At 34.6% G+C, this 15,048-nt stretch overlaps 2 protein-coding genes and 1 long non-coding RNA gene across 3 annotated transcripts; 1 reads left to right on the top strand and 2 right to left on the bottom strand.

The window, feature by feature from the left end:
- Window positions 1-2,022: 2,022 nt before the first annotated feature.
- Window positions 2,023-3,311, bottom strand: LOC110906496 (UDP-glycosyltransferase 76F1). Its single transcript, XM_035982495.1, has 2 exons — window positions 3,292-3,311; window positions 2,023-2,676 (listed from the first exon to the last, which is right to left on the bottom strand). Exons 1-2 carry the CDS (start codon window positions 3,309-3,311, stop codon window positions 2,100-2,102), a joined length of 597 nt encoding a protein of 198 aa, XP_035838388.1. The 3' UTR covers window positions 2,023-2,099.
- Window positions 3,312-4,506: 1,195 nt separating this feature from the next.
- Window positions 4,507-5,304, bottom strand: LOC118485953 (UDP-glycosyltransferase 76B1-like). Its single transcript, XM_035982497.1, has one exon. The coding sequence runs from the start codon at window positions 5,302-5,304 to the stop codon at window positions 4,507-4,509; it is 798 nt and encodes a 265-aa protein (XP_035838390.1).
- Window positions 5,305-5,424: 120 nt separating this feature from the next.
- Window positions 5,425-9,112, top strand: LOC110906488. Its single transcript, XR_004881866.1, has 4 exons — window positions 5,425-5,962; window positions 6,053-6,155; window positions 6,394-8,363; window positions 8,898-9,112. It is a non-coding gene; the product is annotated as an uncharacterized LOC110906488 (long non-coding RNA).
- Window positions 9,113-15,048: the final 5,936 nt, after the last annotated feature.

Raw genomic sequence — 15,048 nt, forward strand, 5'->3', positions numbered from 1 at the left:
AAAATCAGTGTTCAGGATACGGCTCAAGATATTGAGCTGTATTATTGATCAAACAATGAGCAAAAAGTAAAGTAAATAACACGAGATGTACGAGGAAAGCCCTTGATCAATCTAGATCGCCGGCATAAAACCTCGGGAGCTGACAATCGCAGCTGCCTTGTTCTTCTTATTGCTTCAAAAATCAGGATACAGTGCAGGATGTGGTGCGGATCGACTAAGTGTTACAATGTGATCTGAGTACAAGTGTAGTGATTGCTGTGAGCTAGAGAGCAAGAGTGTATGGAAGTGTTCGTGTAAAAAAGTGTGTGCCTTAAACTGATCCACCACATCTATTTATAGTAAAGATAATATAACAAACTATCCTAAACTCCCGGGATCCAACGAATATTCCCACTTGAACGTTGAGGACCAAGTCTTTCGGCTTCAACGGCTTCCTCATAACAAATTCGCCCGAGTCTTTAGGAGAAGAAGTCCTGATGACCGTTAGTAGCTTATAACCATTAACCTGCACGTGTTTAATTTACTCAACCTCAGGATATTGCCCGGGATGTTAGCAATATCCTCGTCCAGCATCCTGGTCATAAATAAACAATTACAAGCGGGATATTAGTCAGGATATGTATACTCAGAAAATGACCCATAACAATTACTATTTTTTATGTTCCAAATTATTATTAGTTACTTTTTTTTACGTTATAAATTTAAATTATATGTTATTAATATTACTCATTTAACTAAGAAATTAATTGTTTTGAAAAAAAAAAAAAAAAAACTCTTAGGAACTCCACACCCCTCGTATGGAACTCTAGGGAATTTTAGGAAAAATTTTCGGTGGCAGCCTGTGATTAAATTAAAAGTTGGTAAGGGGAGTGGGGGCGGACCGTGATGGACTGGCCATCACTCGTTAATGTATCACGCACATCGCCGCCGCCAACTTCTTCACGCGTTGAAAACTTTTGTTTTGCAGAGATTGTTTTGTCGTTTATGCAATTGAATTAATAGAACTTTGATGAAAAGTGCAAATTAGCCCCTCAACTTTTGTTAGCTATTTTTAAATAGCTATTTTCTATCACTAGTGACCACCGCCACTACAAAATGCTTGTGAGTGATAGAATAGTGGCTGATGACATGACAGGAGATGATTGGATATTGTGAATGATAGAATTCTATCACTAGTGACCACCCCCACTCCCCTAAAAATAGGTGAGAGGAGTTAAAAATGAACTCCCATCACCTTCATGTAACATTTCAAAAGACTATGATTTAATGAGTCATTAGGAGCTAAATTGCCAATCATATTCAAATTGCCCATTGATTCGGTTAATTCCGTGGAAATCTTTTTCGGTCAAAATGAAAACCAAACCAAACCGAATTCAAGTAGTTCTGTATCGAATTCGAGTTAAGTTTGGTTTTCGGCTTCGACTGAAAAAACCAAATTTAGCAGAAAAAAATAATGCTACAAATCTTATAAGCAAGATGATATTCAGGTGCGCTGGTATTTCTGCTAAGAAAGAGGCACCCGTTAATTTCCTAACAGACCCGTTGGAAGGGAGATCTACCCTTCGACCAGCCGACATTCTTGTCTTTGGATGGGTAGGAGGAAAACACGCCTGTGTGGATCTAACAGGGGTTTCCCCGCTAGTGGGCTTAGGGAGTAGTGCTTTCACAGTGGGTCAGGCTGCTTTAAAAGCTGCTTCGGGTAAAGTGATCAAGCATGAGAAAGCGTGCCTTGACAACCAGCACGTGTTTATCCCATTTGCTTTTGATACTTTTGGTTTTCTGGCGCCAGAAGCTGTGGACCTACTTAGTCGAGTTCAAAAGGTCATGCATAGTAATGTTATGACCCCGAGATCTATGGACGTAGTTTTTAAAAGGCTTAGTTTTGCTATTCAAAAAGGGGTAGCGGCGCAGCTTGTTGCCTGTTTACCAACTATCTCGATGTAAATTACCTGTTTATTAATAAATTTCTTGCTATAGATGATATATCAATCTTTATTTTAGTTTTGTAACTGAACTTGAACCTTCAAATGTTACAAATATTTATTCTTAAAAAGTAAAAAAACATGTTCAATAAGAATGTAAACACACTAGAAAACACACTAGAAAGAGAGGATAGAATCAACTAAATTCTCCAGGGATTGGCATGCAGATCCACCTTTTTGCATAGATTGATTCACCTTCTCCTGAAGAGATTTAGATCTATGCCTCATCTCACTACCTTCTTTTCCCATAATCACTCTTTTTATTATTTTACCAGTCTCCTCCCTATTATCCAACATCACTCCTATCTTCCAAACATCTGTCACATATCTTGCATTAATTGGTTGATCATAAGAACAAGGTGAGCATATCATTGGAACACCTTCACATATGCTCTCCAAAGTTGAGTTCCATCCATTATGAGTCCAGAAGCATCCTATAGCTTGATGAGCTAGTACTTCTTGTTGAGGAGCCCATTTCACAATACGTCCTCTTTCACCTACTTCCTCCGCGAACCCTTTAGGCAATGCCTCAAGCCATTGAGAGCCGGTAACCGAGCCAGGGCGGACCACCCATAGGAAACGTTGCTTGCTATTCGCTAACCCCCAAGCCATGTTAGTAAACTCGGCTTCACTCATTTGAGCAATACTCCCAAAACTCACATACACTACTGAGTGAACTGGTTGGTGGTCTAACCTGAAAGAATTGAAATAAAGAAACAAAACAAAATAATATTGGTGAATAATATTTTATGTGTATTAAATGATTGAAAAGCAAATCTCCATATAAAGAGATTACAATGAAAATGATAACCATAACAAAGTCTAGAAAATTACAAAATAAATAACATGACTGCGGCTTGGACTAGGAGTGCGTCTGATTAAATGTATTAAAAGTTGACTTTGCTAAGACCAAGCGTAATGGGGCGTTTTTTTTTTTAAAAATTGCCCCAAAACGCCCTAAAACGCCCAACCCCCACTACAGGGGGCGTTTTCCGGCGTGATTTTCGAAAAAAATTGGGTCCGGCGTTTCAAAAATAACGCTTAATCGTGTGGGGGCCACCATCTTTCGACCGTTGTTCAAACGGTAACTTTCTTTATTTTTTTTTTATTTTAAATAATTCCCACTATATATATTTAACTCACATTCACACCATTTTTTATACAAAACTTCACAAACTCTCCCACTTTCTTCCAACTTTTATAAAAAAAACCCACTTTCTTCTTATTTTTATACAACCATGCATCCTTTCCGCCCTCCTTTTGGTGTCCCCGCTAGACCCGCAAACCCGAACACAACCCAACCGCAAACCCAACCGCAAACCCGAGCATCTTTATATGGACTGTAGATCATATTATTTTTTTTATGTTTTTTTTTTATTTTTTTCAGTTTTTTTCGTTTTTTTTTATTTTCTGCTTTTTTTTTTACTTTCGGTTTTTTTTTTAAGTTTTTTTTTTATTTTTTTTTTCAAGTAATGTAATTTTATTTTTAAATTAATGAAGGTTATTTTATGTTTTAAATTAAAAAAAAAATGTGAAATGATTGTAAAATGATTGAATGGGGCATTATGGGGCATTATACCACTACACCACTTTTGCTATAATGCCCCCTTGCTGACTAGGACGCCACATGACGCAAAACGCCCCATGGTGGGGGCATTATAGTGTTATACCACTACACATGGTCTAATAGGGGGCATCAAGTAGCAAAGTCACTTTAAATGTATAATCAAACTACTATTTTTGTTTGGTCTTTTGCTCCTTTGGGTGGGATGTTATTTTAATGAAGTTAAATTTTCAAAAAAAAAAAAGGTAGTCATTTTTATACTTTAGGAAAAATTACAAGTTTTGTCCTTTATCTTTATACCACTTTTCAGGCGGTGTCGTTTTTAACGAATGTTGACAGGCGGTGTCCTTTACTAGGTATTTTGTTGCAAGTTTAGTCCTTTACACCCAACCCAGTTAAAAAACCCTGTTAATTGTTGACAGGCGGTGTCCTTTACTAGATATTTTGTTGCAAGTTTAGTCCTTTACCTAGGTATTTTGTTGCAGGTTTAGTCCTTTACACCCAACAATTAATAGAGTTTTTTAACTGGGTTGGGTGTAAAGGACTAAACTTGCAACAAAATACCTAGTAAAGGACACCGTCTATCAACATTCGTTAAAAAGGATATCACCTGAAAAATGATATAAAGATAAAGGACAAAACTTGTAATTTTCCTATATTTTATTTTGTCAGATTTTCCATGGCTCCACTATTTCAACAAGTGGAGTATCTAGTTACATTAAATTTCCCACCTACAAACACTCACAATATTGCAAACTAATTAATGCTAACAATAAAATTTCACTAATTATCGTAATATTCATACGAGAGATTTTTATTCGAACGGAAAATTTTGGATCACTGACGGACCACTGGAGTGTCATCGTGTCACCAGCAGAACCATCTGATCATATTCATACTAGAGATAAATAATAATTAACAAATAAACTTAAAGTTAAATGGTAAATCAAATAATAATAACTAGCTAGGATAGATGATAAACTCGGTTAATACTAACCATGAAATAGAGCTTCGGTCTTGTTCTATTAAACTGCTATGAGACGCTGGAAAATATGTATGAAAAGGACCGATTGCGAAGCTTGGAATCTGAAAAACCTGAGATATGGCCAAGAATGCAGGCTCTTCTAGTTCTTTGAAAGTGTTGAATATGATCCCCGAAGCCGCCTTTGTTTCATTGATCATATTACATATCAACTCCGCCTTTGCCTTCTCTAGCCCGCCTTTGTAAATCTTTTCTATGTCCATTTTTGTCATCAAGGCAAGCTCTTCTTTAATTGTGGTTTTATAATAGCTCTTTTCACCAAGCACTAAAGCTGCATAAAGAGGGATGCATGACATACTGCTTGTTCTCAACACAATCCTTTTGAGTTTCAGACGGTCTGTGATAGATTGAGTGAAATGCCATAGTGCATCTGAGATCAAGCATGCCACAGGCTCTACTTCTAGCAACTTAGCTAAGCAGACCGCAAACGGGTCAATGCAGCTTTTGTTCATGAAGTTGATGGCATGGTTAGTTGTGTCTAGATTTAAACTCTTGTCTTTGGAAGTAGACAGCCCATCAGAGATTGATTTGAAGGTGAATTGTGGGTAGTTTGATGGATTTGGAGAGTTGAAATTGGTGTGAATGATGATGATTTTGAAGCCTTTAGTATAGAGAATGTTTGCTAATTGAAGCATGGGGTTTATGTGACCTTGAAATGGTAAGGGAAAGAGTACTAGTGCTTTATTATTCATGGCTATCTTGGTTAGCTTTGCCATTGTTTGTTTGTGTTATTTATAGTGGAAAATGATGAAAATATCCATTTGTAATTATATATATATATGGAACCCATTAAGTGTAACTGTTTTCCAAATCATTCTCCACCATTAGATCTTGCTGAGATGAAATCTCAGCCACTTAAACTCAAAAAAATAACTTCTCCTATGGCAGTTCAAAACAGTTCTTCACAGTTTCTTCAACAGGTGGTTACCACCATTTTTTTCTACCCATTATCTCCACAATTCAAGCTGGTGGTTTTGCTCAACTCCTCCAAAACTCAAGTCTACAATCCTCCTGGTAAACCGCCAATTCAACTGTCCACTCTCCCTTAATTTTAGGGTTTGAAGAGGTTATATATAGATTGATGAGCGCAAGAAGGAAATCTGAAGTGGAGTTCTCCTTGACGACGGTTCCCTCAGTGCTCCTGTAACTGCCGATTTGTGCTTCTCACCCACCCATAAATCTATGGGTTCCATCTCTAAATCAAATAGCAAGAGAGTAGATTCCTCCGACGATTGACAGAGTGAGCAGGGGTTGATTTAATTGATCTAGGGTTCCACCCACGGGTTCAAGGTAATTAAGTTTCACCAACCCATGGCGTCATGTACAATCTTAGTCCGGAGGATTGCGGGCGGAGCTTTGTTCCTCGTGTAAATAGTAAGGGTTTCATCATCATTAGGTATTTAAGTAACCATGAAACTTATTTCTTTTATTCACTTCAATTTTCGTTTTTTTCTTCATATGAAGGGCTGGACCGCTGGAGTCGATGAACAAGAATAAGAACGGTCAAAAGTCAACAACTGGGATGTGAATGGTTTTAGATTCTCCTTCAGCGTACAACCTTATCCAGGTATTTCATTTCGACCTAATGCCTCAATGAACTTACATATTGAAAGTTTGATAAAAAAAAAAAAGGAAATATGAATTGAAAATTGTTGATCTTTTGAGTAGATTTTCCACAATTGCAAAGAGTGTATAACCATTACTTATTGGTTGTGTTGTACAAAATGTATACGAGTAGTTATAATTGTACAGTTGTGATAATTTGATTGCAGATAAAGATTAATGTCATGAGTTTGGTTAATTAGGTCTCAAATTGAAACCTCGAAGGCAATGAAGTGGAGCTCCAGTTGGTAAGTCGTTCATCATCGATCATCTTTTAAAATTTCTTTATTGCGTCACAACAACCACCGACCTTCAGAAGGAGATACTTTATTAAGCGCTCCAAACTCATCCTTTTTAGAAATCCGGTCAAACTCTTTTTTTTTGGTAGTAAACGAGTCAAAATACCATTTTTTGGTGAACCAGTCAAAATTTTAATTTTAGTAAACATGTCAAATTCATCGTTTTTAGTAATCGAGTCAAATTACCATTTTTAGTGAACATGTCAAAATTATAATTTTAGTAAACGGGTCAAACATATCATATTTAGTAAACACGTGGGTCAAAACTGTAATTTTAGTAAACGGGTCAAACATATCATATTTAGTAAACACGTGGATCAAAACTGTAATTTTAGTAAACGGGTCAAACATATCATATTTAGTAAATACGTGGGTCAAAATTATAATTTTAGTAAACGGGTCAAACATGTCATATTTAGTAAACATGTGGGTCAAAATTATAATTTTAGTAAACGGGTCAAACAGGTTTAGCCACACGAGAACTTTAATGGGTCTTTTTAACATTTATTGATCATCATGCACTGTATAATGGGGAGCATCAATCAGAAGACAAAAAAGAAAAAGGGGCCAAAACTTTATACGCTCTAGGAAACCGAAGCAACAAGCACCTAGTGGCATGGGTAAGATGGTCAATTGCTGATTTACATCTGCTTTGAGGACAAATTTGTTTAACCTCTAAAGTTTATTTTTTAATGTATGAACAACATATACTTCCTAAATCAGGATAAATTTAGTCGCGGATTTGTTATTTTCTATGCCAAATTTATAGGTAATTATAATTATACTCAAAATGTCACTTTTTGAAAGGGATTGTGTTGGGTATGTTATTGGTTATATATAACATGGCTGTCCTACTGAGCCATTATCGGCCTAATGGCATATTTGCCGTTACAGACGAGTAAGTCCCATAGCTCTATCAGATACGTAGAATTATCTTTTTTTTTCTTTTTTTGCATATTTGTTTTTATTGTTGTTTTCTTTTTCTGATATTCTATAATGTGCTTTTGATAAACAGTAAAAGGGTACAACAGAAATTGGCTTTGTATCAAGGAGTATGCCCCATTTACATGGAATTCGCAGACGATGCTGAAGAAACCTTTTCAAATGCTCTTCAAGTGTTAAAGGTGAGATTTACTCCGCTAATTCAATGTTTTCTCGTCTTTCCTTTTGGAAGTGTTTGGATGTGCACTTTTGAAAAAGTAAATATTCCGCTTATGATTATCAAGGGCCCAAATTTTTCATTATGATACCCAGCCACACCAAAATTGAAAATCGAAGGAGAAAGTAAAATGACTTATTTATCAACTTACCCTTTTAAACCATTGTTTTTATTTATTTATCAACTTACCTCATTGCATAATAAAAAAAAAATGTCAAACAATCAAAAAAATAAGTAACTGTTATGACTTCAGTTATTTGATTGTTATCCAACATCACATACACTTTGGAAACACACATTTAAACTCCCCATGAATTATTATGCTGTTTGATCATTTCATGAGGGAATAAAAATATTATTGGGTGTAAGCTGAATAACATTGATATCTGTTCGCATATAGTATTCTTGATAAGATATCTTTTGGAATAACATATGTCGGGTGGTGGCAAAGGCACTTCATCTGCTTTGGCTTTATCAAATGCCATTCAAATCCTGCTGGTACTCTTTATTTGTGATTAAAAAGTTGTTTACTTAAATGGTTTTTGTTCATTTTTCATGTTTTTTGGTTAAACTTCTTAATCTTTATCTAAAAAGATGTTTAACTTAATGATTTTTGTTGTTATGTTTTCAATGTTTTTTAGTTAAATTTGTAGCTTCTGCGATTGGAGAGCAGCATAAACGCGCTCCAATGTTGGAAGATAGGAACACAGGATAGGTAAGAAAAGATGGTCAGCTTCTATCGGTTACCACTTTTTAGTCAACAGAACGGGTCAAATTTACCATCTTTTAGTAAACGGGTCAAGGTACCGCATTTGTAACTGGGTAAAAATTAAGATTTTTTAAACAGGTCAAGATTAGAATTTATAGTAACCGGATCAAATTATCATTTTTGGGTGACGGTGGGTCGCATGAGCATTTTGGTAAACGGGTCAACATTACCATTTTTGCGGATGGGTCAAAATTACCATCTTTAGTAAAGGGGTCAGGGTTACCATGTTAGTAAGGGGTCAGAAAAATGGTAATTACCATCTTTAGTAAAGGGGTCAAAATTACCATCTTTAGTCGCGGATTTGTTATTTTCTATGCCAAATTTATAGGTAATTATAATTATACTCAAAATGTCACTTTGTGAAAGGGATTGTGTTGAGTATGTTACTGGTTATATATCAAGTTTATGGGGAATCATACTAGAGTTCTAATTTATATATGTTTGTTACCAAAGATTGGACTGATTGAAAATGGTGGCTAGGTAATCGTGGTGGGATTGGAATTGTACAAGATAAAACTATAGAAGGTTGGAATCATGGTGGGATTTAGAACAGGAACATTTAAAATATACATGTATAAGAGGGAGAATCATGGAAATTTTACTTGCTTTACCGGTTTTTCATTTATCAGTGGATGTGTGTAGCACCTTAGTGTAGCTCCTGGCAGCAGAAGTAAACTGATATTTATTATAATGTATTCCGTTACACCTTTGTTTTTTTTTTTTTTAAATTTCTTTGTGACATGTGCTCATAGTTTTACATTTAAATTTTATGTTTATATATTTATGGATGTATATAATGAGTGGATCAGGAACAGGAACTGAAATGGGTCAAATTATCAAATGAGTAAAACATTATCTGGATAAAAATTTAGGTTACAGGACAGCGTTCTATAACCACGGGGTTAAAATTTCCAAGCCACCTGCTGGACCATGAATGCTAGACGATACACAGGGATTCACAATCGGACATGGATGGCTCATTGTTGACGCTTAGAACCCTACCTGCCTTTATGTAGCCTTTTTATGCATCAAGTATGCTATCAAACTCTAGATTATGGTCTTAAAAATGTGTAGTTTTATTTAATTTGTAGGAATACAACAGTTGTTTTATATGGTAAATGTACATGCATGTCACCAACAGAAAAAGAAAATTGGCACTATAAGAATAGGATTATCTTTGTTTGCTATGCTGTTAGCGTAACCCGTCCACCGGACGGGTATTAAACTAGTTATAAAAGAAAAAAAATTAGTTTTTGATATTACGAAAATAGAGGTTTGATTTTTCTTTTTTTAGTTTTCAATAATTTCAACCGATCATTTTCAGGATCCGTGTCACCAATCATTGACAAATTAAACCCTTGGTTAAATATTATGTGTTGGAGTGTTGCGCCACTTTAATTTTTTTTTTTAAATCATTTTCTAAGTGTTGCGTATAGGGTGAAAATTACCCTACAAGAACATTTTACAAAATTACTCTACAAGATCATTTGTAGAGTAATTTTGATAATTACCCTATGAGCAAATAATTACGAAAATGCTACCGCGTTTTTTTTTTTTTTTTTTTTTTTTGCCTTTCGTACGTTTTATACGATAAAGTTGTTTGTACGTGAACTTAACTCCAAGTTTAATTGGTTATGTTCAATTATATTTAAGTTTACTTTAGGTACTAGGTTAGAACCCCGTGTATTACACGGGTTGCATAAATGTAATTTTATATAATAGATAATAAAAAAAATATATCTTTAAAAAAACTCGTATATTGCACGTGGTGAAAAAAATATAATTTCATATGTTAACATAAATAGTCATCAAGATTTATCATTTAAAAAATGAACATTGATGTACTATTCAATTATTATAACATTTCACTTTGTTTCTTATCTTGCATAAATTTAATTTTATATAATAAATAATAAAAAAGATATCTTAACTCGTATATTGCACATGTTGTATAAAATAAAATGTTATATGTTAACACACACAGTCGTCAAGATTTATATCTTAAAAATGAACTTTGATTTACAATTTACTTATTATAACATTTTACTTCGCTTTTTATTTATTATTAGGTTAAAAACACATGTATTACATATTTACAAGGGGTTGAATCTCGTTTTTATGATACATTCAAATTATGAGATACAATTATTTTAGTTAGTTTTATGCGCTTTCATGCTTATTTGTTTACTTCATTCATAAAACACTCGTCTTAAATTTGTATTCAAGAGAGTTTACGGTACAAAAAAGGTGGAGATCAATCCCCACATTTTTATATATTTCATCATTTTTATGAATTATATCGTAAAATCGAGAAATTAATTCTGTTTGAATGAAGTATAGAATTGTTATATTTAAAAATGGTGTTCTTTATACATGTTGATGCAATGTGCGACAAATGATGGGTTTAAAGTTTACAATTATAGTGATGTTCTTTATATCTAAAAATGATGGGTTTAAAATTTACAATTTAGAAGCATATGCCTACCATTACAGCGATGCGTCTAAAAACACTTACAATTTGATAGAAGCATATGCCCGATCTAGAATAATAATTTAATTCTAGTGAAAAAAAACAATAATACAATTATTAAGTATATATCAAACGGGAACATTTGATTCCTAATTTACCATAATTTCAATCATCGCACTCCAAAGTATATATATCTTCTCATAATAAAAACACACGTTTATGCTTATCTAAATTTTTGTTTATAATTATTTATAGAAAAACAAACATTTCTTCTTAATTAATTTTTTTGTTTAAAATTATTATTATTATTATTATTATTATTATTGTTATTATTATTATTTACTATGATCATAATAAAAACAAGTGTTTATATTCTTATCTAACTTTTTGTTTAAAATTATTATTATTATTTAATATGCTCATAATAAAAACAAACGTTTATCCGTATCTAAATATTTATTCTTATCTAGTATTTTTTTTAAATTATTAATATTATTATTTAATATGAGAGATAAATAGGAAAATAAGGTGAGAAAGCACCAGAGAGTGACACGTGTTCAAAAAAGATTTTTGTTTATTAGTATAGGATTATTTGTTTGAAAATTATTTTTTTGCTAAATACTTGGTGTTTAATTCATAAATTTTGGTCATTTTAACTGAATAAACTCTCTTTAATTTTAGGATAAAGTACATTAAAATGGAAATTGTTATCATAGATAAGGATTTTTAAATTTGACATTATCAACTTCTTTGATTTCGTCAAAATTTACATATAGCTGGTCGGATTTTTTCAATTTAATTTTAGAAGTTTTTTTCATGGAAGATAAAAGGTTTTTCATGATTTTGTTAATGAGTTCTTTTAATATCTAATGGAAAACACTTTAGGGATCATGATATACCTGACAATCCAGTAGCGGTTAGAGATGAAGAAAAAGCCATCTTGATCCGTTCCCGTTTAGGGTGAGCAGTTAGGATGGAGAGAGATGATAACCGATTATAGTGAGAGGGCCGTAAACTTTTATGGTGTGTCTTTAGGGTTCCCCAATAACTTGTATTTATATGCTTCATCCAAGGGGAAACCCTAATTAACTAGTACGGGCCTTTATGTCCATCAAATAAAGCCCACTTAATTTTATAGGGATATTAAGGTAAATATTGATCTAGTTATTAGATAAATGATCAATAAGGGCACCATAAATTATTTAATAATAATTTACGCTAACATTCTCCCACTTGGCCGAGTGATCATTTATTATGAGTATTAGGTAAGCCTGATCAGGAGTTAATACTCATTTTAGTTTTAAACCAAAATTGTAGCAGAAAAATACAGTCTTTGAGTCAGTTATTCAACTCAGGACCCCCATTAATCATACTACAATCCCAAATTTAAAACCTAAGCATAGTAAGGATCAATTTACAAGTAAGCCCTTAAACGATGATCTGTATAATAATAGTCTTTACGTCATTAGGCTAGCGAAAAGTAGTTAGAGAAACAAATCAAATGAGGAAATTTTATCATTAAAACGTAAGTAAGTACAATACGCATTTAAATAAGGTCTTTACAAAAGCCCATCTTCGAAACATGTTCTTCGAATACTTTAGGTGGGAGACCTTTAGTCATCGGATCCGCAAGCATATTTTTCGTACTTATATACTCAATACAAAGCTTATTTTCCTCAACATGTTCACGTACGAACAAATACTTTGTATCAAGATATAATCCAGCTCCGGTCGAACTGTTACTGTTCGAGAAGTTAACGACAGCTGAGTTATCATAGTACAGCTTCAATGGTCTAGATATGGAATTAACAACTTTGAGTCCAGTAATCAGATTCTTTAGCAACATTCCATGACAAGTAGCGTAATATACAACAATGCATTCTGCCATCATAGTGGATGTTGAAGTTAGCTGTTGTTTATGACTCCTCCATGAAATAGGTCTGTCGGCTAACATCAAGATATACCCTGAAGTGGATTTCTTGTCATTTTTGCATTTAGCAAAGCCCGAATCAGAATAACCAACCACTTCCAAAACGTCACTTCTTCTATAAGTCAGTTTATAGTCTTTCGTCCCCTGAAGATATCGAAGTACTTTCTTCGCTGCTTTCCAGTGATCAAGGCCAGGATTAGACAGATAACGACCTAGCATCCATGTAACATAAGCGATATTTGGACGAGTGCATTCTTGAGCATACATGAGGCTCCCAACTACTGAGGCATAAGGTATCATTCTCATTTGCGCCTTTTCATCCTCAGTTTTCGGACATTGAAAAGAACCGAAAACATCTCCTTTAACTACTGGAGCTACGGAGGGAGAGCTGTGTTGCATGTTATATCGACTAAGGACACGATCAATGTAAGCCTTTTGTGATAAGCCCAAAATTCAATTACTTCTATCTTGGTGTATTTCGATGCCAATAACGTAAGAAGCCTCCCCGAGATCTTTCATGTCAAAGTTATGCGATAGTAAGCGCTTTGATTTATGCAACATATCTAAGCTATTACTTGCCAATAGAATATCATCTACGTAAAGGAAAAGTATAGCAAAATTAATCCCACTCATCTTGAGGTGGGTGCATTGATCCACTTGGTTCTTCATAAAGCCTTGCTTCTTCATGACTTCATCAAACTTAAGATACCATTGACGTGATGCTTGCTTCAAACTGTATATGGATTTCTTCAGCTTGCAGACAAGATGTTCTTGATCTTCAGGTTTGAACCCTTCAGGTTGCTTCATGAACACGTCTTCATACAAGTCTCCATTGAGGAAAGCAGTCTTGACATCCATCTGATGCAACTCTAAATCAAAATGAGCTACTAGGGCCAAGACGATCCTTAAGGAATCTTTTCGAGAGACAGGTGAAAAGGTCTCTTAATAATCGATTCCATCTTTCTGAGTGTAGCCCTTTGCAACCAATCTTGCTTTATATCGTTCAACGCTTCCATCCGGATTTAGTTTTGTTTTGAAGACCTATTTACATCCTACGGGTTCATGGAGTCAAGCTCGTCAATCATAGCTTTGTTCCATTCAGAAGACTAGTCACTACTAATGGCTTCAATGTAAGAGGTAGGATCGGTAAACTTTCCATCATCTGACACGGCTTCAGCTAGGTAGGTTTCATAATCATCAAAATTAGTGGGCCTTCTCGCCCTAGATGACCTCCTAGGTTGATTCTCAACTTCGACATTTGAGGGTCCTTCATTCTCAGGTACATGCGGAGAAACATTTAATTCTGAATGAGTTGGAGGTGGTGCAATGACATGCGGTGCAGCATCGGGTACAAGAGGAGTAGTAATAGGAGGTAATGAAATGGACGAGTGTCTCCCCCCCCCCCGCGTCTTGTACTTCTTGTAAATCATTGTAAGGATTTTCACTGCTCCCATTGACCTTAAAGTCCTCAAGAAACGCGGCACACTTAGTTTCTACAATACGAGTAACATGGGAGGGATAATTGAATCTATAACCCTTTGAGTGATCTGGATATCCAATAAAGAAACAACTTGTTGTTTTCATATCCAATTTCTTTAAGAAAGGGTTATAAAGTTTAGCTTCGGCAAGGCAACCCCATACTTTCATATATCTAAGGAGTTTTAGGGACAGACTTCGAAGGAACTCTATTGAGTATATGAACAGCTGCTTTTAAGGCCTCGGTCCAGAGGAATAAGGGCAAACATGAGTTCGCTAACATACTGCGTACCATGTCCATTAGGGTTCTATTTCTTCTCTCATCAACACCGTTCTGCTGAGGAGTACCGGGCATAGTATATTGGTTCACGATCCCCTGTCCTTTACAAAACTCATAAAATGGACTAGGAGCCTGACCCACGTCAGTATGTCGACCATAATATTCGCCTCTTCTATCTGATCTAACAACTTTTATTTGACGATCTAATTGTTTTTCAACTTCAGCTTTATAGTCTTCAAAAGTTGTGAGAGATTCAGATTTTTCTTTAATGAGATACGGGTGCATATAACGTGAATAATCAACGTGATAAATGAAAGTGTGTCTAGTTATGCCAGCGATGTTATAAGGGCCGCTAATATCAGTATGAATGAGTTCTAATAAATTAGAGCTCCTAGTGGAACCTTTCTTATTCACTGATGTCATTTTACCTTTAAGGCATTTGACACATGTTCCAAAATCATTGAAATCGAGAGGT

This window comes from Helianthus annuus, chromosome 2, assembly GCF_002127325.2.
Source record: "Helianthus annuus cultivar XRQ/B chromosome 2, HanXRQr2.0-SUNRISE, whole genome shotgun sequence".
Lineage (NCBI taxonomy): Eukaryota > Viridiplantae > Streptophyta > Magnoliopsida > Asterales > Asteraceae > Helianthus > Helianthus annuus.